The sequence below is a fragment of the Thamnophis sirtalis genome, unplaced genomic scaffold (genome assembly GCF_051295495.1).
Source record: "Thamnophis sirtalis isolate CommonGarterSnake01/CBP01778 unplaced genomic scaffold, rThaSir2_p1.2 scaffold_14, whole genome shotgun sequence".
In the NCBI taxonomy this organism is placed as follows: domain Eukaryota; kingdom Metazoa; phylum Chordata; class Lepidosauria; order Squamata; family Natricidae; genus Thamnophis; species Thamnophis sirtalis.
Window position 1 is genome coordinate 25,460,078 of NW_028261394.1, and position 26,275 is coordinate 25,486,352.

A 26,275-nucleotide genomic window follows, 5' to 3' on the forward strand; every position below is an offset into this window, starting at 1 on the left:
AGTAGGCCAGGATATGAGCGACTGTCCCTTGTAAGGCCCCTTGATCCAGGAACAGGCACAACTGGTCCACAATATAAGTTGTGCAAAGGCTCCCTAGTTGTGACCGCTATCTGCTTCTCAAACAGGAGCCGTGAATCTAGGAGGAGACCCCGGTTGTACATAGGATCTGTTCTCACAGCTTTCAGACACTGGCATAGGATGTCCACAGAATTGCTTACTGTATTTTTCAGAGTATAAGACGCATCTTTCCTCCCCCTAAAAGTGGGTGAAAATTTAGGTGCATCTTATAGACCGAATACAGAAGCACTCTGCAGGCCAAAAGCAAGTGCATTTTTGGTGAAAACGGGCTGTGCGGAGTACTCCAGAGTGCTTCTGGAGGCCTGGGAGGGAGAAAAACGCGATGCACAGAGGCCAAAAATTATTTTTTTTCTTGTTTTTTCCCTGTAAATTTAGGTTCATCTTATAGTCCGAAAAATATGGTAATTTGTACAGAAGTATAGTAGAGTATCATTAGCATACTGATAATACCTTAGCGCACAGTGATGGATGAGGTCACTCAGCAGTCTCACTTGGAGGTTAAATAGGAGCACCAACCCCTCCAGCAGCCCACATAGGAGGGGTTGAAGGCAAGATCTCTTCTTCCCAATCACCACCAAATAGAATTGACCCTTGACAAAGGAAATGAACCAGAGCAATACTATGCCGCAAGAATTCATATCACCCTAAACTGTAGTTTTAACTCTGATGTGATAAAGTTATTCACTTGTAGAAGCATGTTTCTGATGGTAACTGATGACCCCTTTTAGGAGAATAAGATCTAACCATGTTCCCAGCAATCAGTCAAATTTGAGCTTCATTCATACATATGAGATGTTGACCATGAGAACTTTATCATCCTTGTAGTAATTTAAGAGAGGAACTCTTGGCATACACTCTAAATCTTATTCACTCATCACTCCCAGGAATCTCTTCTTGCTCCATGAGGCAGCATAGCATGACTTGGGATGAACGGAACTCATTAGAAAAGTAAAAATGGAAAAATAAAAATCAGATTAATAATAAACACTATATTTCTATTTCAGGAGGTCCAAAGTATGATGCATAAAATCAAGATAACTGCCAAAGCTTCCATCTTGACTTTAAATATTTATTCTTTATTTTTCCCCTTATTATTGGTTACCACTTTCTGCATAAAGTTACTTAAATCAGAACAGAAGTTGGGATATGTCAAGTGACAACCTGAGTTTGACACCCCTGGGTGTCCTGCTTAAGCAGGAGGTTGGACTAGAAGACCTCTAATTCTGTTGTTCTGTTCTAGGAATTCAGCCACTTTCCCCCCCCCCCCCCCAATTCTGGTGAGGCTTGGACGCAATATTTCAAATATGGTCTTTTCAGTTAGGAATAAAGCAGTACTAACACTTCAGTCTAGGACTGCAATTTTAAATGCTCAATATTATAATTTTATAATACTGCAAAATACTGTTATTTAAAGTGCAAAGGAGTCCTGTGGAATGGGGGTGGGGAGGGGATGTCACAAGTCTGACTACATAAAATAAATAAAATAAATAAAAAAATAAAATAAAATAATAAATAAAAAAATAAAAAAATAAAAAAATAAATAAAAAATAAATAAATAAAATAAATAAATAAAATAAATAAAATAAATAATAAAATAAATAAAATACAGTAAATGAAATAAATAAAATCATTCATTTATTCATTCATTCCTGCTGAGGAAGGATGGAAGGAAGGGACGGTTGAGGCGTCCCAAGGAGACCCCCAAGACTGGATGGACAGCGGTCTTTCGCCCCCTCAGCCAAGGGTCAGACGGCCGGACTTCAACTCCCAAAATTCTCCTCTCAGCAATCCGGCTGGAGAATCCTGGGAGTTGGAGTCTCCGGTGCTCTGAGAGAGAAAGAGCGAGCGAGAGACTGCGCGCCGCACTCCGCCTCTCCCTCCCCGCTTCCTCCGGGACAGCGCCCCCCGCCCCCCAATTTGCGCGCGCAGGCCGGGCGCGCCTCCGGGCGGGGCGGCCCCTTTTCTACGCGACGCCGGGGCTGCGCGGCCTCATCTACCAAGCGGGCCTCTCGAGAGCATCATGGCTGAGTCCCTGAGGTAAGGCGAGGCAGGGAGACGCGGGGCTTGCGAGGCACCTGATCGGGAGAACTGAGCCGCCCTCCGGGCTGGGGATGATGGGTCTGCGGGTCGTTGGGTTGTTGCTTGTTTTGGCCCCGAGGCCCCCGGCAGACACGGCCGTGGGGGTCTTGGCCCCTTTGAAGGCCGGTGCTGGAGGGGTTTTCCTTCCTGGGGGAGGGTGGGTCGCAGCTTCCGCCTCGCCCTTGGCTGGAAGGAGAGCTTCTTCCTCGCCCCAGGTAGATGCACAGGTAGTCCTCGTCTTACGACCACAAGGGAACCCTCAGTCTGCTGCTAAGTGAGGGATTGGAGTGAGTTGCGCTCCACTTTATGACCTCTTGCCACGGTTGTTAAGTGAATCGCTGCCGTTGTTAAATTAGTCACTGTTGTCTGCGGAGATTCTCCGTCATCCAGGTTGTCCCAAAGGTGCCTTTTTTTTTTTTTTTTGCTTCCAAGAGGCAGCTGGACTTTCTTGTTTTTTGTCTGAAGACCTTTCGCTTCTCCAAGAAGCTTCTTCCGCTCTGACTGGATGGTGGGGAAGAGCGGAAGAAGCTTCTTGGATGAGAACCGAAAGGTCTTCAAAGAAAAACCAGAAAGTCCAGTTGTCTCTTGAAAAAAGCACCTTTCGGATAGTCACACTGTTGTTAAGGGAATCTGGCCTTTCACGGACTTCACTGGTCAGAAGGTGGCAAAAGGGGATCACCTTGGACACTGCAACCGTCATAAATGTGAATCAGTTGTCAGGCATCCGAATATTAATCATGCTGCAGTGGTCATAAAGTGTGAAACATGGCCATAAGTCACTTTTTTCAGTGTTGTTGTAATTTTGAACGGTCACTAAATGAACTGTTGTTCATGAACTAAGTCGAGTACTACCTGTACAAGAGTAAAATCTTTGTTTCTGTCTTATTGGTAACTTTCAAATGGGGCCTGCCTGTCCTAACCACTGCAGTCCCAGTCTGTCCTGTGGGATGAGTTTAGGATTTAGTGTGTGGTGCAATTCTCACAATTAACTTTAATTGTTAATTTTAATTGTTATAATGATTTTCATATTGTTTTTATTGCATTGTAAACTGCCCTGAGTAATTTTGGATAGCAAAATGGGTGTCATGTAAATTTAATAAATAAATGCCATATAAACTATTTTCTAAGGCAGTGTTTCTTAAATGTTTTGCTCTCCGGACTTCTTGGCACTTTTAAAACTTTGAGGAGGACCCCAAAAGAACTTACATTTATATGGGGTATATTTATCAACATTTACCATATTAAAAACTAAAATGGACACATTCATAGAATATTTATGTATTAAATTGTGTAAAAATATTAAATATTTAGTTCACTAGGTAATGTAGGCAATAACATATTTTTTTCTTGAAAAACCCTGTACTTTTAACCAAAAAAATAAGTGGCGTTGTTTTAAATTTGTATAAATATTATTAATAAATAGTTTTGATTTTGCAGTGCACTTGGATGATCCCTTCCCATGTCCTCTGAACATACTTTAGGAAAACTCTTCTATGGGTTCAGAAAGGGCCTCTTGTTATATATAATTAAGGCTTAAATTTTCTTACCTTAAATCCACTTAGAGAGCCCTAACTATCCCGGCATAGTTGCTTCCAAGGGAAATTTGGGGTGTGTCTTTTATAAAATGTTGGTGAACAAGTTTTGAATGGAAGTGTTTCAGGACTGTAAAGACAGGTGTGTGAGAGAATCAAGAAATATAGCCTATTGATCTACTAGATTCAATAAGTTCTATGGATGATAGAAAGTCCCAGAAGAAAGAGATATGAACCAAAGTTTTCAGCTAGGATGATTTCAAAATTTACCAGAAATATTTGTAATCCTGCTGAGCCATTGCTAACTGTGAAATATGTTTTTTTTTTTTTGCAAAATATGCACTTCATATTTATTTAAAAAAGGAAGAATGAAACTGTTGGAAATGAGGAAATGTACACAGGTGTTCCTGGAAAGTGACAGTGAAGTTGTGAAGCATGTATGTGGTTAGAAGAACAGTGTAAAGGAGAGGGATCAGCTCGGAGCCCTTTGATTTATCGCAGTTCTTGCTTTTGCTCATGGGCCCACTGCAATGACTTATTAATGCAAGCATATTACTGCTATTATATCTTTTATATCTATTCATTTCTAATGTTCCAAATTATTGGAAATAATAAACTTCTGATCTTAAAGTAAGAATTATTGCTTGTGTTTCCTATTGGAATTTTCCTATGAGAAGGTGCTTCTTTCCTGTCAGAACTCTCCATATCGATATTGTTGAATGTGTTTTGAACTGGGGTGATTCTGCAGTGGGGGAAACCACAGCCGTTTAAAGGCCCTTCAAAACTCCCGGAACAGTCCCTGAGGTTCCCTGCTTAGAAAATCGGAGCAAAAATAGCCATTAGTGGGTAGGTAGTAGATACCTTTGACCCCTTGAAAAGGAAAGAAAGCTGAGCCAGAGGTCTGTGGGATGAGAAATTGTTGTGTTTCTATTTGTGAGTGATAGGCTGTGTATGTACACGCTCTGTGCACTATTGATTGCAAGTAAGGGATAAATCTCTGTCATTTAGGCTTATCCTTCAGAGTAGCACACCCATTACCCTTTGTGCTGTTTTTTGTGCAACCTGACAGCTGATGTACACACGCACAATTACACTTGGCTACCTGCACAGCGCTTGTCTCTTTGATTCTCTTACTGGTACTGAGGACTTTTGACTTTCTCCTCTGATCTGGACCATGGCAAGATCCTACAGCTCAGCCAGCACAATTCCAATCCTGCTTTTCCTGCTCTCCTCCCTCCTTGGTTTACTCAAGAAATTGGCAAAATTGTGCTGTGTGTCCCAGGCTTCTTCTGGTGGTCCTTCTCTGGCTTCTAGAATGCTATCTCGATGGGCAGCCTGCAAAACTCCTTATGGTTACGGTCATGCTGCAGTGTGCTTTCCTGCAATTTTGAGGCTGGATATTTATGAAAATGCCCTGATTACTCCTATGGTCACGTGATCAAAATTCAGACACTTGGCAACTAAAATCCTAAAGTTGCAGCGTCCTGGGGTCACACGTTTCCCTTTGGTGACCTTCTGACAAGCCAAGTTCATGGGGAAGCCAGATTCACTTCACAGCCATGTTAGTAACTTAACAACTGCAGTGATTCACTTAAAACTGAGGCAAGAAAGGTTGTAAAATGGGGCAAAATTCATTTAACAACTGTCCTGCTTAGCCACAGAAATGTTGGACTCAATTGTGGTTGTTGGTCAAAGATTATCTGTACTTTTCAAGATTTAAGAAACAAATGGTTTTTTGGATGCCAAGTAGGCAGGGTGGTTTTTTTTATTGTCCTCTATAAAAGATGTTCCCGCTCTTTGAACTGAATTCTTCAGCTTCCCATGCAGAGCCCAGGGTCCTTATCAACATTGTTGATCAAGGTTAGCAGCACTGACCTCAACATTCCTGAAAGGTTTCCAGGTGATCTGTTCCATGTAGTGGCAGAAATGCATCTTATACGCACATGTAGGATTTACAGAGTCTGAGCGAACACCGAAAATATTCCATGACATTGCTTTGAAGTCAATCGGTATAATTTTACAATTTCTTATTAAGGCAATCTCTGTTAGTAGAAGTCCAATCTATGAGAAGACTCGTCTATTTGATAATGGTATGTTTGCCTAACCATGTTTGGTTAAGCTGCACTGGTTTAGGCTTGTACATTGCTACAAACCCTATGTCAGGTGTGCCTCCATCAATAACCAAGAAAGAAAACTCCCAACTCCATTGTTCATGGAATTAAAATACTGTCACTGGTTATGAAAAGATAGCAGCGAAAATAAAGCAAGATCTGAGCCAGAAAGGCGCGAAGAAATACATATCAAATGATAACCCAGCCCCCTCCCTCCAACGACCCCACCCCAGTGTCCAATCTGCAACTCCATTAGGTGTCATGTGGGTTGCATCTCCAAAAGGCATCATCATGTTGGTATGCAGGACGGTTGGCCTTGACCAGGTCCAAACACAGGCCATCAGCATGCGCAGAAGATGGTGAGAAGAAAACTCCCTTTTCCATATTCCCTCCTGTACCATTTATTCCCATCCCAAACGCCATGCCCCCTCCCTCCCTGTTTCTATGGCAGCCGATAGCAAGTAAGCGAAGCAGTGGCTGACACCCTAATTTACAAAAGACAGAATCTGTAAGAGGCGGTGTAAGGACAGTGATGAGGGTGTTGGGATCCCCAGTTAGGATTGGGCTGGCTGGGGTCTTCTAGACCAGTGATGGCAAACCTTTTCGGCACTGAGTGCCCAAACAGGAACACATGTACATGCGTGTGCATGTCCATGCACCGGAAACTGGAAGACTAGCTGGCTGGGGTGCGCATGCCTGTTGTTTGGCCATTTTCTTTGCTGTTTTCTGGGGCATTTTTGGCCTAAAAAATGGCCCCAAAGCAACCTGAAAATGGCCTGGAAAATGATCTGTTTTGGGGGGCATTTTTGGGCCGTTTTCAGGCCATTTTCCGGTGCTCCCGTGCCCGCGAAGACCAGCTGGTGACATCGCGCGTGCCCACAGAGAGGGCTCTGCACGCGTGCCATTGGTTCGCCATCATAGTTCTAGAACTCTCATCCACCACAGAAGCTCCCACGATTACTTGTCACCCAACAGGCAGTGTGGTCAAGTGGAGAAGACGCTGGATTACGAGTGGGGAGACTCGGGTCCTAGTTCCTCTCAGCCTGGTGAGGCCTAAACATTAGAAAGCCCTTACAAAACCTTTTCTGTCCTTGGGAATAAAAATGGCTTCTGGGAAGTGAATTGCTTCTCCTTAGAGGCTCTCATTCTGAAGAAGCTGGACGAGTATTTTGTGGATCTCGGTGTAGGAATCCCTTTGACCCCACCAAGTTTGGGGGAGAAGGTGGAGAGTAGCTCATGTTCTTTCCTTCTGCCACCCAGGAAGCACTCCAGCATCTTCCATTTCTGATTCTTGTTATGAGGTAAAAATATGTGGAGCTTCTAAGCCATCCAGGTCCTGGTTGTCCCAAAGGTGCTTTTTTCAGGAGGCAACTGGACTTCATTGTATTTTCTTTTGAAGACGCTTCGCTTCTCATCCAAGAAGCTTCTTCAGCTCTGACAGGATCGATCCCTTCCTTCCATTCATCCCACTATCCTGTCAAAGCTCAAGAAGCTTCTTGGATGAGAAGTGAAACGTCTTCAAAAGAAAATACAAGTAAGTCCAGTTGCCTCCTGAAAAAGCACCTTTGCTGTGAGGTGGTTGCACAAAGACCGTCTTGACACATTATGCAGAGCTGTGGTTGGCTTACCCATGATTAACTGTGTAAATCATCATTGACTGGATTGACCCAATGGTAGGAAGCCACAACTGTGATTTGTAACCAGAAAGAGCAGGTTTGTGCAGTCAGCTTTCCTTAAGATTGCCATCCTGTGAGAAGCGGAGTGGTTGCAAACCCCTAAATTACCTCAGCAGCAGAAACAAGAATTTCCTGAAATTTATTTGGAGCGAGAAAAAGCATGTTGGGTGTCAGATCCCTGATAATGACCTGTCCTGTTAGGGGTATCTCCGTTGGGAGACAGAAAGTAGTGCAGCGGAATGTACAGCTAGAGAGAAAGAATGTTGCTAGTAGAAACACACGAATAGAGTTTCAGACACTGCTAGTAAAAACAAGTAGCTTTACTACTGATAATTGCTTCACAAGCAGTGATAGTAGATAGTAGATATTTGTCCAAACACAATTCAAAGAACAAACAATAGCTTACAGTCGCAGTTCACATTCCATTCGTCAAGTCATCAAGCATAGGACAAGCAGAAAGAGAGAGTGAGCTCTCTTGACTCCTTCTTATAGTAAAGTTAATTACATCTGTTAAGTACATCCACTCATTTAAGCAACAACGACCATTTGTTGTTGTATAAAGATATATATTGCCTACCCAACACTAGGAGTATACTCCCAACATATCCTACCAACTGTCCAACACTTATACTTATAGGTCTTTACTTTACTTTTTACTTTACTTTACTTTATTGCCATTGTACGTATATACACAGTATACATATACAACAAACTTCACATAACGCCCAGAGACCAGGCCCAACACACATAACAATCCCCAAGCACACCCCTACCCACCAAAAAATCCCCCACCCCTAAACCACCCAAGCATCCCCACAATGGACCAAGTCGTGTTGTCCAACAGCTCACTGATGGTGACCCTTTAGTTCATTGTTGAGTGCAATGATAGCTCTGGGATAAAAGCTATTCAGAAGACCCGTGGCCCTAGTTTGAATTCTTCTGTATCTTCTGCCAGAAGGCAACAGTCTAAATAGATTGTAAGCAGGATGGGAAGAGTCTCTGAGAATGTTATGCAACTTCCTCAAACAGCAAGATGGGAAGATGTCATCCAGGGCTGGTAGCTGGAGCCCGGGGATATTCTGGGCAGCTTGAATGATTCTCTGTAGAGCTTTTTTGTCCACTGTAGAGCTGCTCCCATACCATGCAAGAATGTCGTTTGTCAGGACAATCTCAATGGTGCTGCGATAGTAGGACAGAAGTAGATGCTGAGATAGGTTTATCTTCCTGAGCATTCTCAAGGAGTACATCCTCTTCTGTGTCTCCCCCCTCCCATGCCCTCTTTTACCCAGGCAAGGCATCCTTCAGAGACATTTTACTAGACTTAAACTGGGATTCCTCTATGTAGATTGGGACTGGCGCCATGTGAAGCCATGATTTCTGTTAAGCGTGGCTTCTTTAATAAGCCCTGGGCTGGATTTACATAGCATGCTAAACTATAAACAGTGATTTTCCAAGCCAGTATGAATAAGGTAACACTGCATGCTAGGTTGAAGCCCAAGAGACCCTGTTTAGTACACTGTGAATCTGCAGGTATACTATACAATAAGCCACGATTCATCTTAGTTCATTGACTTAGTTGTATCATGCAACATTGCAGGTAGCACTGGCTTTTTAAAAAACCCAGCCTTTGCCTTGGCACACTTTGCAAACTCAGCGGGATTAACAGTTTTTTTTTTAAATGTGTTGCCTGATACAGTATTTAAAATGTGAGTTTTGGACTTCAGAAACTGAAGCTTCCTCATTGCTGCTATAAAACAAAGGTTATCTGCAGGATTGTATTCCAAGAAAGCTATATAATAATTAATACATCAGGGAGTATTCATGCTGAGATTAATGGGGTTTGGTCCTAATTTTCTCTGTTTTTCTAACAGCTCAGCATAGGAACAACAAAACTTAAAGAGTGCAACTGTTGTTTCCTCCAGAAGGTACTGCTGACATCCTGTGCTTTAGTCCAGGGGTCTCCAACCTTGGCAACTTTAAGGCTTGTGGACAAGCCTTAAAGTTTCCAAGGTTGGAGACCCCTGCTTTAGTTGATAAAACGTGCTTCAGGAAACCATCTGTAATAGATGAAAATGTAGATGTGGGATATGGTATATTTAACTCTGAAGCCAATTAATACTGAAATCTGGGAAGCTTAGAAATGTTTCTGTTTTCCTTCTTTGCCTTCCCTCCGACTTCAGTGTGGGGCATGCCATAGGAAGAAAGAAACACTTGATCTCTTGAGTATCAATATTTTGTTACTTTAGTGTGTGTTATTGTAAGATGCAGGGGACATTGGGTGGCATACACATTTGGTAAAATAAATACATACCAATTGACCAATTTCTCTTTTATTTCTTGTAATATTATTCCACCAAATTTAGAAATACCCGTATCTGTTTCGGTGGGTTGTGAACAGACAGTGAAAACACTGAATGGAAGAGGAGGCAGACCCTTATAATGGGGGAGCCCTCTTGACCAGCGTCCCTTGAGGGACCCTGCTAATTTTTAATTCATCACCTGTCACTTTTCATCTAAAGTCATGGATGAAAACTAACTGGAAATACAGATAGTCCTCGACTTAAAACTGTTCCCTTAGTGACTTAGTGGAAATTACGACACTGAAAAAAGTGAGCTATGACCATTTTTCATACTTACAACCATTTCGGCATCCTCGTGGGCATGTGATTTATTTACATTTGGATGCTTGACTACCAATTCACATTTATGACGATTGAAGTGTCCCGGTGTCATAGCCTTTCGGAACCTTCTGACAAGCAAAGTCGATGGGGATGCCAGATTCGGTTAACGACCATGTTGCTCATTTAACAACTGCAGAGATTCAGTTATCAAACGTGGCAGGAAAAGTCGTAAAAGGAGGCAAAACTCTTTAAACAAATTTTTCACTTAACATACATTTTGTGTCAATCATGATCAAAGTGGAGGACTACCTGTAGTTCCGTTGGTTTCCTTTTTGAATTAAATAAAAGCTATAATTCAGAGTGACAAGAGTTGGAAGGGGCCTTGGAGGTCTTCTAGTCCAACCACTTGCTCAGGTAGGAAACTATACAATTTCAGACAATAATTATCCAGCTTAAAAGCCTCCAGTGTTGGAGGATTAACAACTGCTGGAGGCAAGTCGTTCCACTGGTTAATTGTTCTCACTGTCAGGAAATGTCTCCTTAGTTCTAGGTTGCTTCCCTCTCTCTTCCCTTGAGAGCGGCATGTGATACGATTTCAGATTCAGTTTTAAAACTGAAGTTTAAACTTGAGCATTTTCGTGAGGGGTGGAATGGCCTGGAAAATGTATCTGTCTTGGTCCTTCTGGACTTCTGAAAGACCCTGGACAGGACAGGGTTGGATCTTGTTTGGGCTTTTGACTTATTCAGGGCCTGGGAGAATTGATTTTTGTAGTCAAATGCACTCAGAAAATGGCAAACTTTTCCGGGAATCATTTTTCTTTGGGGCCCTGCTTGACTTCTGTACCAGGCGCTCTGTAGGGTTGTGTGATCCAGCTGCAACAGCCAGATGGGAATCCTCCCTTCGCGAGTGCGGTTAGGCCCTGGTTGAAGGTGGCGTTTCTCTGCCCCTGTTTCGTCCGCGAATGTTGTCGAGTACACCAATGTTAATTTTGGTTCCTCTTTCCAGGGCAACATTTTGGCTGGGGAATGAAACCCTGAGAGTCTCGGCAGCACTTTTCGCCTTGAATAGAAGCCGGTTGTGTGATCGGCTGAGAGCAAACAAGGCTGTTCCCAAAAATGCCATTGTCGTCTTGCAAGGCGGAGAACAGATCAACCGCTACTGCACCGATACAGGCATTGTTTTTCGCCAGGTGAGCTTTTTTTCTATTTTTTGTAGCTCTTCTCTCTGGATTCCATAGTGGCATTTCTTGAAATTCTGGGTAGATTTCCCCCCCCCCATCTCTGTCTCTGTCTCTGCCTGTCTCTCTCTGTCTGTCTGTCTCTCGCTCTCTGTCTGTCTCTGTCTCTCTGCCTCTCTCTCTCTCTCTCTCTCTGTCTCTTGCTCTCTCTCTCTCTGCCTGTCTCTCTGTCTGTCTGTCTCTTGCTCTCTGTCTGTCTCTCTCTCTCTGTCTCTCTCTCTCTCTGTCTCTGTCTCTCTCTCTGTCTCTGTCTCTGTTTCTCTCTGTCTGTCTCTGTCTTTGTCTCTCTCTGTCTCTCTCTGTCTGTCTGTGTCTCTGAGTCTGTCTCTCTGTCTCTCTCTGTGTCTGTCTCTTGCTCTCTCTCTGTCTCTCTCTCTTTCTCTGCCTCTCTCTCTTTGTCTCTCTCTTTCTCTCTGTCTCTGTCTGTCTCTCTCTCTCTGTGCCTCTCTGTCTGTGTCTGTCTCTTCCTCTCTCTGTCTCTCTTTCTGTCTCTCTCTCTCTGTCTCTCTCTCTGCGTCTCTCTCTCTCTCTCTGTGTCTGTTTCTCTGTCGTTGTCTCTCTCTTTCTCTCTCTCTCTGTGTCTGTCTCTTTCTCTGTCTCTCTCTGTCTCTGTGTCTCTGTCTGTCTGTCTGTCTCTGTCTCTCTTTTGTATTCTTAGTGACTTTCCAACCCTTGTTTATGTTCGGAAGCACTTATTTTGAGCACCTATCCTAAAAGTGCGTGTCTTGAAAGATGTGTATGAAATGCATTAAACCAATTTTTCTTGCCATTAATAATTTAGTCTTGTAGCACTGACAGCTCATAAAATCAGTCCATGCATATTAGCTGAATCATTGCTTTGTGTGAGTGGTTTTGTCTTCTGTATACAGCAGCTTAAACCACATCTTATACAGATGGTCCTCAAGTTACGACCACAATTGACTCCCATGTTTATGTTGCTAAGTGAAACATTTGTTGACTGAGTTTGTCCTGTTTTATGACTTTTCTTGCCACCGTTGTTAAACGAATCATTGCATTTGTTAAATTAGTAACATGGTTGTGAAGTGAATCTGGATTCCCCATTGACTTTGCTGGTCAGAAGGTCGCAAAAGGGTATCATGTGATCTTGGGACACTGCAGCGGTCATAAATAGCCTTGCATATCATTTTAAGGAGAGTAATTTTAGTAGATTCTCACATTGCTTTGATAATTATTTTGGAATGATTCTGAAGCATACAATTTAATAATACTTTGACTTTTCAAGCCCAAAGAATTGGATTTTGCTAGATTCCTTACTAAATACTGGCAATATCAAACAAGATTTTTGCCGTTTAAAGCTTCAGTGTAACAGCATACTGATGATCATGTTAAATATAATTGATATAAGATGCACCTTTTCCCCCCTAAAAGAGGGTGAATATTTGGGTGCGTCTTATACACTGAATGTAGCCCCACCCACCCACCAGCCCCCACCCTTTGGCCTCTGCCTCCCAGCAATTTACCTCTTTGCAGCAAAGGGGGAGGGGCTTGCAGAAGCTGCAATAGACTATAATAATCCCTGCAGCCTGAAACAGCTGATGATCGGGAAAAATTGAAAGTGAAACTTGCTGTTTGATCCACCTGGCAAATTGCTGGGAGGCAGAGGCAGATTCTTTTTTTCTTGTGCTAATCAGTCTGTTTGCTGCAAGGAAGTAAGTCAATAACTATAAATGCCTATAGAATGTTCAAATTATTAGACTTATTTTTTAAAGACTGCTTTATTATAGTTCTAGATAGCTTAATAAAATGAAGAAATTTTTAAAAATAAATGCCTGATCTGAAGAAACCCAGTACTATTGCATCTTCTTTTAAATAGCAGAGAATAACTATACTTCCAGAAAGCATATCAATTTTAACAGCATCTGTACAAGTATAGTCTGAAATGTAACACCACAAACAGTGCATATTGTCTATGCTGTTTGTTGCAAGGAGGCAAATTGCTGGGAGGCAGAGGCAGATATTTTCCCCTTGTTTTCCTGCCCAAAAGCTAGGTGCGTCTTATACTTCGGAGCATCTTATACTCTGAAAAATACGATAGTTCATCTTCATTGATTCAGCATGAAACTGTCATTCTTTGTTGCATTTGGTAAAGATCTGCCCTTGATTCTTTCTGCCTTCATCAAGGTATATTTCAATATGTTAGTTTGGTCTGTATGCAAATTAATAAAATGTTTAGCTTTTTGCCCTTAACATGGAAGTTTTGAAACTTCTCAAGAGGATTGAAAGTCAGAGTAGAGCCAGCAGCCTAATCAGAGGAGGAGTCGGAGGAGTCGTGGGAGTCAAGGTCAGCATCAGGGCAACCTAAGAGTTCTGAGGGGGAAGAGGGAATGGAGCTGGCAAAGAGAGAGAGAGAGAGGGAGGGAGAGAGCCTGGGCCATTCGTCAGCCTTCAGATGGAAAGTCAACAGCCCCCAGGTCTGGAGGTGGCTGGTGAGGAAGTGGAGGAACAGCTGGGCCCAGTGCCTACGTGTGGATGCAGTGGAGAGGAGAGCAGTGGAAATCCATAGGCCGGTCCTGGGGAAGGAAGAGCTATTGCTGCTAGAGAAGCCCCACCCTAGCTCTGGGGATAAAAGGCAGGGGCAGAGATGAATAGATTTGGCAGACAACGATTAATCTCCCTGCCGGACAGAATTGTTAGCCTGCGGTGAGAGAGAAACTTTTTGCCGAGGCTGCCGGCGCTCCTAATAACGGAATTTTGAGTTCACTTAAGAGAGTTTGTCGTGTTTGGGGAGCTGGGTGAGAACACAAACATTCTGTCCCTGCAGCACTTTGTCAGGCTTCATACAGGCTCATAGTGAACAGCCCTTTCTCCTGGATTTCCTTCCTGTTCCCCCAGTCGCAGAGAAGGAACATGGCTGTTTGGCCAAAACAAGAGGACAGAATCTTTGGAGATCCCTCAGAATGGAGAGAGTTGCAGTTTACCTGTCAGCATTCAGAACATGAGGACAGAAATAAGCTTGGTCCCTGCTCTTCTGTGGTTCACTGAGTGCGCAGCTGAGTTGCCTGCGTGTGCGAGAGGACTGTCCCATCTCAGAGCCTCTGTCCTATCCACCTTTCTAATTCATTTTAGCTAGGTTGGTAGCAGTTGTAACACTTGTAATAAGGTCCATTAAAGACGAAGCAGGTGAATTTCCATACCACACAAAGCTCATTTGACCTTTAACCTCGGTTAGTTTTTTTTAACCTTAATGTCTTATGTGAAGGAAGCCAGGAGAGCTGGTTGTATAGTGGAGGAGAAGCCAATACGTGGCTTCTGTAAAAATTGGCCATTGAGCTTACACATTTCTTTGCTTGGAGACTCTTTTGCTGAATGTGCATAGGGTTATTATAGGGTGATGGGGATAGAGCAACTGCTGAAACCATCCACATGGGCATATGCTAACTCCGTGATGGCGAACCTATGGCACATGTGCCACAGGGAGCACACAGAGCCATTGATTTATATGGATTTCTCCTGTGACGGTAGTGGTAATTCAGGCCTGGCGTAATGGCGCCAGGCTTTGTAGGCCAGATTCAGCTCCTGGTATCTCCTGGCAGGACTAGAAAGAGCCGTGGCTGAGGAGTGCTCCTGGACTTTCCTCTCCTTTCTATCTTTGCTCTTTGTTCTTTTCATCGGATCTGCTGAGGCTTTATCAGTCCAAGGTCTCCTGCTCTGATTTGTGTTTGCATGGTGTCAGCTAATAGCATCCAAAGTCCAGTATTGCAGGACTGCTGAGCCTCCCCCTCTTGTTTTTAGCCATGGGAGGGGACTGCTGCTCTCCCTCCTTCCTTTCCCTTGGAAAAATCTACAGCCTGTTGCTCTCCCAGGGGACAGAGGTGCTGGTATCTCCTTTCCCCCTTTTTTCCTCTTAAGAACTGACCACCTGGGCCACATCAAAAGACTTGTTCTTCCAGCCATTTCACTGCCCTTTCCTCGTCTAAAGCATGAGGACATGGCCTAATGCACAGAGGAGTCAGATCACCAATGAGTTAAGTGGTACAATCTACAATCAACTTGGTTTGTTTTAGGGTTTGTTTGCTTGGTTTGTTCCGCGAGTGTAGAGATATCATTTTGAAACCACATGGAGAAACTCTTGTTTCATTTTTAGGGAGAAAAGGGAAATTTGGAGGGAAACTGAAACTAACGCATGGATTAGTCATTTCTGTAGCCCTATTTTTTTTTTTAAAAAAAACCACCCAATATTTTATTTGGGCTTCCGTACTGCTTCAATCGGCTGGTGCTGAGCAGCTTGCGCCTTTGATGAAAGTATAAAAGCAACAATAGAAGCCAAAACCAAAAGACTCCCATGTGCCTTCCCCCTTGATGGGGTGATTCAATCATCCACCCACTCTCCGAAGGCTTCCAAAAGAACCAGGTCTTCGGGACTCTGGCTACTTAATTGAAAGGAGCAGTTCTTACACCTGGAGGCTAGTTCATCATGGAGAAGACTTGACATCAAGGTCCCTCAAGATGACATTCCTTTTTGTGGCAGCACCTTTAACATAAAGGATCTCATCATTTTCCACCTGGACCAGGAAGTCTTTAAAATACCTAGTCCAGGGGTGTCAAACTGGATTTCTTCAAGGGCCGGATCAGCATTGTAGTTCTCCTCTGCAGGCCGGCCGGGGAGGAAGGGGGTTCTGGTGGGAGCATGTCACAGTTTGGTGCAGAAATATATATTCAAATATACCAAAACTCCAAATGTCAGATTTCCAAGTTTCAGAGACGTTTGGCCTCACTGTTAGTCAAACACGTGCTCTCACTAATTAGCCCAGGAACAGCTTGACGACAGTTCCAGATCATTGCATTCCCAGATTCCTTTCAGGCAGCTTTCACTGACTTAAAACTCTTGTATGTTAGATCAATCTTCCCCAATCTGTTGTGCTTCAAGAGTGTCACACAACAAGGCCAAGTCCTGCCTGGCAAACTGAGCTGTGACGTCAAGTTAGTGCATGATGGTGTAAGGCAGGAGTGTCCAAACTTGGGAAATTTAAGACTTGTGGACTTCAACTCCCAGAATTCTCCAGGCTGGCTGGGGAATTCTGGGAGTTAAAGTCCACAAGTCTAAAAGTTCCCAAGTTTGGACACTTCTGGTGTAAGGTAATTGGTGCCTTGCAAGTTGATGGGCAGATCTTTACATTCACTTGCAAACGTCCCAGTATTTCCTTTTTTGCATTCAGGTAATAGCACTCAGCAATAGCCCTTAGACTTACCGTATTTTTCCCTGTATAAGACACTACTTTTTCTTAAAAACATTTACTTGAAAATTGAGATGAGCCTTATACACAGGAGGTTGAAGAGAAGGCTGCACATGCCAGATGAGCCTCTATCTTATGTGCAGCTGTATCATTCCTCTCTATTGTAGTTATTTCCTGTATCACATTGCCACTCTAGGTTTCATCTCTATTGTTCCTGTGATGCATTTCCCATTCTTGTTCTATTACTCACGCTAACAAGATGGCTTCTGCACAGTGATGGATTATAGTGTGCTTACTACAAGAAACTACATGAAACATGGGGGTGTCTTATACACGGAAAAATGCGGTATATACTGTGTCATAGTGCTTTATAGTCCTCTTTAAGCAATTTACAGAGTCAGCATCTTATCCTCAACAATTTGGGTCCTCATTTTACTGACCTTGGAAGGATGGAAGACTGAGTCAACCTTGAGCCGGTCAGGATCGAACTGCTGGCAGTGAGCTGAATTAGCCTGCAATACTGCATTCTTACCACTGCGCCACCACAGTTCATACCAGTGTGAGAATATCTTATAGTACCTGACAGTGTCATCCCTGCTGTTGTATTGTCCAGTATTTTTGGTATCGGCACTAAATGAAACGTAGAAATGTTATTTTTAGTTGCACTGATAATGGAGAAGACAGACTGGGCGAAGAGAATAGTTTGCTTCAGTGTGGAGTAATTATGCTGGGTGCCATGATTAACTTTCAGGTTCAGGTTTAGGACATTGTAATCATATCATGATACTTTTTACTATCTGAAAACATTTATATTTCAAAAGGCTTGTTCAAAGTCATGCTATGATGATGATGACGTAGGCATTTCATTTCTATTCATTTCATTAGAATTAATTAATCATTGTGCCAGCAAGTCAGAAAATGCTGATTTGGATCAGTGACGTGGTTCTTTCCTTCTGTTTTTCTAGGAATCCTACTTTCATTGGACTTTTGGGGTAACAGAGTCCGACTGCTATGGAGCCATTGAGGTTGACAATGGAAACACCATCCTCTTCATCCCGAGGCTTCCAGAGAGCTATGCCGTTTGGATGGGAAAGTAAGATGCTCCCCTCCCCACCCTCAAATTGAAGTTTTTTGAACATGTTTCTGTAATGGGCTGAACAGTTCAGAAAACAAATGTTCTATAATTACCAGTATTTCCTTTTTGGAACAACATTGTTTATTGTTTTAATTCATGTTTGCTATCAGGAATCTCAGGTACATTGTTGTTTTGCTTCTGCTGGTTTCATACATACACTCTGTGTGTGTGTGTGTGTGTGTGTGTGTGCGCGCGCGCGCGAATTGGGTGTCCATTGGGCATAGGCTTAATGCTCTCTGGTCTCTTGGAGGAAATTACCTGAGAAGACTGGTATCGATCGCTTCTCTAAAAAATCTGAGTATTTCAGGAATTCAGCTGGAATGGAATAATGTAATTTGGCAAAACCAGTCTGCTGGAGTTAGAGCTACCAGAAAACAATATTTTGGAAGCTCACACATTTTTTTAAACAAATTAGAATTGGGAAATATAATAAACTACCTGATAACCCAGAATTGCCCGGGTATTTATTTATAGGGTGAAAAGGTCCAGACCAAACATAATTTCTAATGTTGGATTTCCCTCCTTACTAGAAGGAGCCCCCTTGTGGAGTACTGTGAAGCTGTTACCATGGCAACTCCACTGCACTGTACAGTAGAAGCCATTTGAAGGCACAACAGGCTGTATCTTAACAGAACAAACATCCTGAGGGGTTTTAGGGGTGTCTTACCCCAACAGTATTATTTTTCCAGAGAGTAAGTCATCTGTGTAAGTCATTTGGTTGAAATTGCTCAAGGCGTTCCAGAGTTATGCTGGAACATACACACATACACATGTATGTGCGTGCAGACACACGAACACACACTTTTATATAGAGAGATGGAAATGTGCAGAGGTTAAGCATCCCTGTAATGTTTTAGGTCAGTAAGAAAAAATAATGGAGGGAAAAGGAGAGAAAAGGTTATGGAGGGAAAGCAAGAAGTCTTTAGAGGTGCTGGACAGAACTAAGCAGGATGCCCAGGAATATGGGACTGGTTGCCCACTGGGGGATGTCAGAGCTGAGGCATCACTCTCCTTTTCTTCTCGTGAAATAGAGAGAAGGGAACCAATCCTGATCAACCATGGGAATGATGCCAAACAGGAAGGCTTGGCTAATGTCTTCGGCGGAGGAATGAAATTAAGACCGTCTTTGTTGGATTAGAACCCGATCTTAAATTAACAAGGAGAAAGTCATCCAGCTTTTGAAAATGTCCTTCTGGTGCCTTGTGGTTGGCTGCAAAGCCTTCAGCTGCTCAGGGCTTCCTTTGGGCCCCTGAACATTCTTGTGGCATCCTCAGCCATGGCTGTCCTTTGCACCTCTCACGTAACCTCTGTGCCATTTGCAGGCACATTTCTAAAGAGAGCAGAACCCAAGGTGGAGAGGAGTTGGTTACCTGGGGTCCCACCATGACTTCTGGGCTTATGTGCCAGAGTGGGAGGGGGGCCCCTGTACTTTCCACAATGAAAAAGGATGGAAATTTGATTGTGGGGAGAAATATGCAAATGAAAATGTGCTTTTGGAGCATGGTCGCTCTCTTCTTTAGTGCATAGCCAAAGAGCCCTGGTGGTGCATTGGTTAGAATGCAGTATTGCAAGCTAACTGCCGGCTGCCAACAGTTTGATACTGATCAGCTTGAGGTTGACTCAGCTATCCTCCCGAGGTTGGTAAAATGAGGAGCCAGATTGTTGGGGGCAAGATGCTGACATTTGTAAACCACTTAGAGAAGGCTGTAAAGCACTGTGGAGTGGTATATAAATTATAAGTTCTATTGCTTGTGCATAGCCGATGCTGGGCCCAACAAAGGCTAGTGCCAGATCTTCAGCTGTGCTGCTCAGTTGATCAGAGAATGCGTGTTCTGTGGTCAGGTCAAAGAAGAAGAGGTCCCAGAAGCATGGAAATGCAAGATATCATCCTAAAATTCCTTCACAACTCCTTGTTGCTGCAACTTTTATAACCTAGAAATATTTTTGTGTCAGGCATCTATTTTGTTCCCTCCGTCAACTGGATGGAAGGCAACTTTTTCTTCAAAATGAAATAAAACAAGATAAGGTGGTTTCCTTTCATGATAACCTGAGAAGGAGTCTTCTCCTCACCCCACCAGTGAGATCAAAGGAAGCTTGGACACAGATTTCCTTAAAAGGCAGATTTCTTTAAAGTGCTTATCTGCAGCACATGATGCTTTCCTCATAAATTTGCAGAAGGAGGATCTAATGAGCTGGTTAGCTTTGCATAAATGAAAGAGGAAGGTAAAGTTGTGGGGTTCCTTTTTTGGGTAGTAACTGTTAAATGGGGCCTTGTAGTGTGTAAAGTTGTGCTTAAGAGTTCTCACAACCTGGCTCACCATGTCCTGAATGGAAAAATGGGGCCTCCTTGTGTGTAAAGTTCTGTGTAGACTCATAAGTTAACCTAAACAACCCACAATTGCAGACATGCAGACACCCACAGCATTTCTGAGAAAAGACCAGCAACTTCACCATTAAGCAGTTGGGCCTTGAGGAGAAGAATCAGAAAATCATGTCCTACCCTGCATTGCTGTATTGTGTTTCTAAAGAGAAAGGACTGTAGATCAAATCACATTCTTGCTTTCATTGCAATAAAGGTTAGATCTGAAGGCTTCGTGCTTGTGAAGAACCTTTACCTTTGAATCTAAAGTTGCTTCACTTGCAGATACCATGTGAACAATCCCTGTGAACAGTTCATGCCAAGTTAATCTTGTTACCTTCTTTGATAAAGTGACTAAATTACTGGACCATTGAAATGCTCTGGATATAGTATTCTTAGATTTCAGTGAGGCATTTGATAATGTAGACTGCACCCTACTTCTTGGTGAGACAGAATAAGTCAGGCTAGATTAGAGTCAGGACAAGAAGCAACGAGTGGAAGCTTGTCAGAAGAAGATCCAACCAGGAAATAAGGAGGAATTTCCTGACACAACTCTTAAGCAGTGGAACCGATGGCTTCCCGGAATTGTGGGCAGGGTAGATAAAAATTGATGTTTAAAAAAAAACAACAACCCTGATTTTTAAAATTTAAATCAGATTTTAATTTAAATTTTTATCAAATTTATTTTAATAAAATGCTTTTGGAGTAAAAAAAATCTATCTAAAGATAGTTTTCTATTTAAGATACATTCACAATTCACTTTATTCAGCATGAAATGGAGGTTAGTTACCGTATTTTTTGGCGTATAAGAGGCATCTTTTTCCCTCAAAAAGAGGCTGAAAATCTGGGTGCATCTTATACACTTAATACAGCATTTTTTGCCTCCCGAAACCGCACCCTCTTCATCAAAATGGCTGTGCGTAGCCTTATGGAGGCTTTCAGACAGCTGGGGAGGGCAGAAATAAGAAAAAAAATGGACCTTTTTTTGCTCAATTTTGCCCAGCCCCCAGAAGCACTCTATAAACCTCCAAACAAAACCTTTGTTTTTTGACAAAAAACAAGCCCGTTTTCACAAAAAATGGGCCATTTTTTGCTTTCGGGGAGCCTACCTCCCAGGAGCACCCTGCAAGTCTCCTAAAGGCTATTCATGCCTTTTGGGGGGGGGGACGGGCCCATTTTTGCAAAAAACGGGCTATTTTGGGGAGCTTTTCGAGTGCAATTTTTTTTAATTTGCCTCTTCAAAACCTTGATAAAACCTTATACTTCGAAAAATACGGTAGGTAGGATGAGGCTGTAGATTCTGCAATATTGGGACTGTCGGTGAGTCAGAGGAGGATGACAGTGGCTCTTTAAAAAATATGATTTAAATCAAATCTACCCCGGTTGTGGGTGCTCCTTCACTGGAGGTTTTTAAAAAAAGGTTAGATGTTATGAGGACTCCTCCTTGGGCTGGAGGTTGGACTAAAAGACCTTCAAGGTCCCTCCACACCAGTGGTGAAATTCAATTTTTTTACTACCGGTTCTGTGGCCGTGGCTTGGTGGGCGGGGCAGGGGAAGGATACTGCAAAATCTTCATTCCCACCCCACTCTGGGGCCAGTCAGAGGTGGCATTTGCCGGTTCTTCAAATCATTCAAAATTTCCGCTACCGGTTCCCCAGAATAAAAGTGTGTATAAAAGAACAAGTTGGTTTTGAGCAGAGCTCACCAATTAACATCTTGGCAAAAAAAGAAAAAAACCCACTTCAAACTGATCCCATCAGGCCTGAATATTGACATTTAGTTATATACATCTAGTTCATTCTTAGGCAATTTAAAATGTTCTTTCCAGTTGTTTAACATTCTCTTCACAATTGAACATATGTGCTGTTCTTTAATCTATCAGAAGCAATAAAAGCTCACATCTTACTGTGGAATTTGATGCAAAGGAAGCTGCTTATTCCATTGTTGCTTCATGATCAGCAACGGGTGTTAAGTTTTGGTTGTTCCCCCCTCCCCCGTCCCCCACTGTGCCCTGCAGCTTCTGAAAGGCAGTTAACTATATTAAAATAGAATTTGACTACTGATGGACACAGAGTTAGATTACAGATTTTATTATGGGTATTGCAATTATCTTTCTCTTACCAGCTGTATTGCATTTCATTTTAGGCATCATTTTTGTCTCTAGATGAGTTAGTCTTTGTGAGATGAATGCTATAAAAAAATAACAATTGAAATAATAATGCTAATATTATCTGTGAAAGGGATGCGTATTACAAGGGCTGACAATTGAAAAAGGGATATAGGTTCTAGTGGAAAGTTCACCCCTTGCTGCATATACACATAATCCAAGTGGTTTTTTTAAAGGCCAATCTAGACAAAAGTGAGCTTTTTATAACTCGTGAATGAAAAGTACATTGGCAGAACAATTGGGGAAAGTCTGTCAGAGTTACTTTGTCTTGGTTAGAAAACAAGTACTTTTTGTGAATGGTTCAATGTTCAGAGCTTGTCACATCCACTATGCAATTTCTTCAAGTTTTTGTTTTGGGAGCAAATATCCAGTGAAGAAAATTATCTAAAACCTTTTCAAGGTTTTTTGTCGTCAAAGAAGCAGAATGGCCCACTGGTGAAACCAGAGCACAGCATGACACATGAATTCTAAACCAGATATTACTCTGTAATAACAGCTAGGAAAGAAAAGTGTTTTCAAGATGAAAATGACTACAGAACGCCGGTAAACCTCTTCCCATCTACATCCTTATCTTTTCCCAAGAATTCCCCCAAGAATTTCTTCAAGGCCCAAGAGTATCTTCAAGGTGGGATCAAAATATAAGATGACACCCACCATTGGGCAGTTAAAACCTATTCACGGAAGGGAGAAAATACGGGTTGCCTCACCTCCCTTATTCCTTCGTTTCTTAGTCAGGGGGACCTAGGAAAGAGAGAATGGAAAAACTGATACCTGAAGTTGCCCACCCTGGTCCTAGGTACAAGTAGGGCTAACCTGCTCAGGTTTTGAAAAAAAAAGATGAACTATGGCCTGTTAAAAGTGGAAATAAACTCTTCTGACCTAGCTCCTCAATCACGACAAACCCTCTGTAGCTAAAGCAATGATTCCTTTATTAGGAGCGCCAGCAGCCCTGCCAAAAAGTTTCTCTTTCACCACAGATTAACAAGTCTGTCTGGCAGATGAATAATTGTCTGCCACACCTATTCATCTCTGCCCACTGCCTCTTATCCCCAGAGCTAGGGTGGGGCTTCACTAGGAGCATTGGCCTTTCTGTCCTAAGGACCGACCCACGGATTTCCACTGCTCTCCTCTCCTCTGCCTTCTGGCAAGCCATGCACCAGGCACTTGACCCAGCTGTTGTTCCTCTTCCTCATCAGCCACCTCCAGACTTGGGGGCTGTTGACTCTTCATCTGAGGGTGATGGACGGCCCAGATTCTGCCCCCCCTCTCTGCCAGCTCCATTCCCTCTCCCCCCTCGGAGCTCTCAAGTTGCCTTGATGCTGGCCCTGACTCCCACGCCCCCTCCTCCTCCTCTGATTAGGGTGCTGGAGCAGCGGCCGACAGGCCACCACACAAACTTTTAATCTCTGTTTGCTATCATGCCTGGTGGGCTGGGTAGGTATCCAAGGTTTATTAAGAAACAGCACAGTACAATTGAATGTTGGGTCCAAATGGAGAGGTTCCCGTGTTGGAAATCCATGGAGAAGCTGTGTCTACCCTTGGAGCAGATGCTTGGAATCTATTCACTTGTCTTCTCTCCCTGTGCCAATCTTTTGGGATTAGGTGGACAGAAAGTGCAATTGCACAATTTAGGGCTTAAGACCACATACCTGCCATATATTATATTGCAGACTTCCATTCTGCTAATTAATGCTGCACCTGCCGTTTACCTCAATCTAATTATAACTGACGGAACGAGTCAGTGTATTGATTAAAGTTATTTGCTGAATCAAAACATAATGTACAACAGCTGGTCTGTGTACCACATATGGCAAAACAATGTAATTGCTTGCAGGGAATTATCTTTGGCCTGCAATGTCCTGGAGCTGGTGAATATCTGCATCCAAATTTGCATAATTTTAAAAGGACAGGCTGTTCTGCCCATTGTCGTCTCTCTAGTTTTTCCCCAGAACCTGCTTTTCAAAAGATGCTTCTAGAGTGCAGTCAGATTTACCCTTTTGAGGAACGTGGAAGTAAGAAGTTGAAAAATGTGGCAAGTGCTGAATTTTCTGTCCATTCTGCCCAGAATATTTGATTCAGCATCAGAGAGGAGAGAAGTTTGGGCGTTTGAGTTGCCCAGAGTAAGCAGATTGTGTTATAATATTCTTGTTGTATCCAGTAACATTCTGCAACATCTCATTATTAAAATGCGTGGCTCCCCTCCTGAGACCTTAAAAAGCAGGAGTCGGTGTCTACTGTAGATGCTATCAAAATTCAGTCGGCAGAATGTAGGTATGGGGTCCATGGTGCTCTCTCAGCTTGCTTGTTTTCTTGTAAACGTTTCAGTACCCTAACTAGGTAACATCATCAACGGTAGTCTGTAATTAGTGCTAGAATGCAGCAGAGGTGGTATTCAGCCAGTTCTGACCGGTTCTATTGAACTGGTAGTGGAAATTTTGAGTAGTTCAGAGAACAAGTAAATACCACCTCTGGCTGGCCACGCCCCATCTATTCTCTGCCTCCCAAATCCCAGCTGATCGTCTGGGTCTTCTTTTGTTGCCCTGCACAGAACGGAGCTGGAAAGCAGGTTAGTGGGATGGGGAGGGAATGGGGATTTTACAGTATCCTTCCCCTGCCACGCTCACCAAGCAGTGGTGAAATTCAATTTTTTTTACTACCGGTTCTGTGGGTGTGACTTGGTGGGCGTTGTGTGGCTTGGTAGGCATGGCTTGATGGGCGTGGCAGGGGAAGGATACTGCAAAATCTCCATTCTCACCCCACTCTGGGGCCAGCCAGAGGTGGCATTTGCCGGTTCTCCAAACAACTCAAAATTTCCGTTACCGGTTCTCCAGAATCTGTCAGAACCTGCTGGATTTCACCCCTGCCATAAGCCATGCCCACCAAGCCACGCCACAGCCACAGAACCAGTAGTAAAAAATTGTGAATCCCACCACTGGAATGCGGGTGTGTTTGGTGACTCAAGTGGGGCCAAAAAGGGAGTGAATAGCAAGGTCCGTCACTTGTGTAAGAACAATATTTAGATTTTGCTCCTCTATGGTTCTCAGACCCTGAGAAAGAAGCTACATATCTCAAGCACTACGCCAGAGTCCACTCAGCTCTTCAAATCTCTTGCGGTGATTATGGTGCAGAAACCAGAACCTTAGCCAGTGACCCATGTTAAACTTAAGTGATGGTGCATAAGCTAAGAGTGTTGCATATCTGACCTTGCCATCCCAGCAAGGGACACCCGCCCTTCATAGATAGACAGATGCTTTGGATGAAAGAATCTAAAATTTTACGGGCACAAGCTGAGTTCAGACAGAAGTAAAAACTTCAGGGTTGTTTCTTGGCATTTGTTTACTTTCTAAACCACACTGGCTTTTAAAAAGCACTCAACTGATTCCAGCACAACTGGAGAGCAGAAAAATACCAGCTACAGAATTTGAGGTAAGGGAATTTGGGATGCCAAGGATGCCATCTTTAGCAATCCTTGGCTCCTGCTTTCCTGATGTTCCATGATCTGGTAAAATGAATCACATAATCAGATTTCAGCTCTGCCACTGAGTCTTGCATTCCTCTTTGGAGAATTCTTGGGTTCATGCACACCATCTGGGCATAGTTTTTCTGCTTTAAAAAAAGATGACAAATTTGCTACTTGAAATAGCATATTTTGCTATTGTGAAACACCCCACTCCCCACCCTAGCCAGGGATCCTGAGTATTTCTGTGCCCATCATTGTAAACTTTGACTGTGGTGAAATCATCTTTACAGTTGTACTTTGGCTTCTAGCAGATTAAGACTGCAGGTGTTTGTCCTTCCTTCCTTCCTTCCTTCCTTCCTTCCTTCCTTCCTTCCTTCCTTCCTTCCTTCCTTCCTTCCTTCCTTCCTTTCTTTCTTTCTTTCTTTCTTTCTTTCTTTCTTTCTTTTTTGTGTATTGAGTATTCCTATATATGTGTGTTTTCTATGGTGGGTATTGAGTATTTCTAGGTAGAAATTGGACTCCTTTTTTTTGGTTCTGCAGTATTCTTTGCTCTCTTGTTCTTGGCAAATTTGAAAAGCTGCCTTGGCTGCACATAGAAGAGTTTATTTTCTGGCTCTGTCAGAA

At 43.0% G+C, this 26,275-nt stretch overlaps 1 protein-coding gene across 3 annotated transcripts in view; it reads left to right on the forward strand.

The window, feature by feature from the left end:
* The first annotated feature begins 1,909 nt into the window (after window positions 1-1,909).
* Window positions 1,910-26,275, forward strand: part of PEPD (peptidase D) — a 169,455-nt gene continuing 145,089 nt past the window's right edge. For 2 of the 3 annotated variants that reach the window (XR_015698462.1, XM_087729027.1), the window contains exons 1-3: window positions 1,910-2,115; window positions 11,104-11,287; window positions 17,496-17,623. Coding sequence is in view for 2 of the 3 variants with exons in the window: in XM_087729027.1 (XP_087585153.1) it covers window positions 2,099-2,115; window positions 11,104-11,287; window positions 17,496-17,623 (329 nt within the window). In the remaining variant the exon portion in view is untranslated. The remainder of the gene's footprint in view (window positions 2,116-11,103; window positions 11,288-17,495; window positions 17,624-26,275) is intronic. The other variant, XM_087729026.1, reaches the window with a different exon arrangement.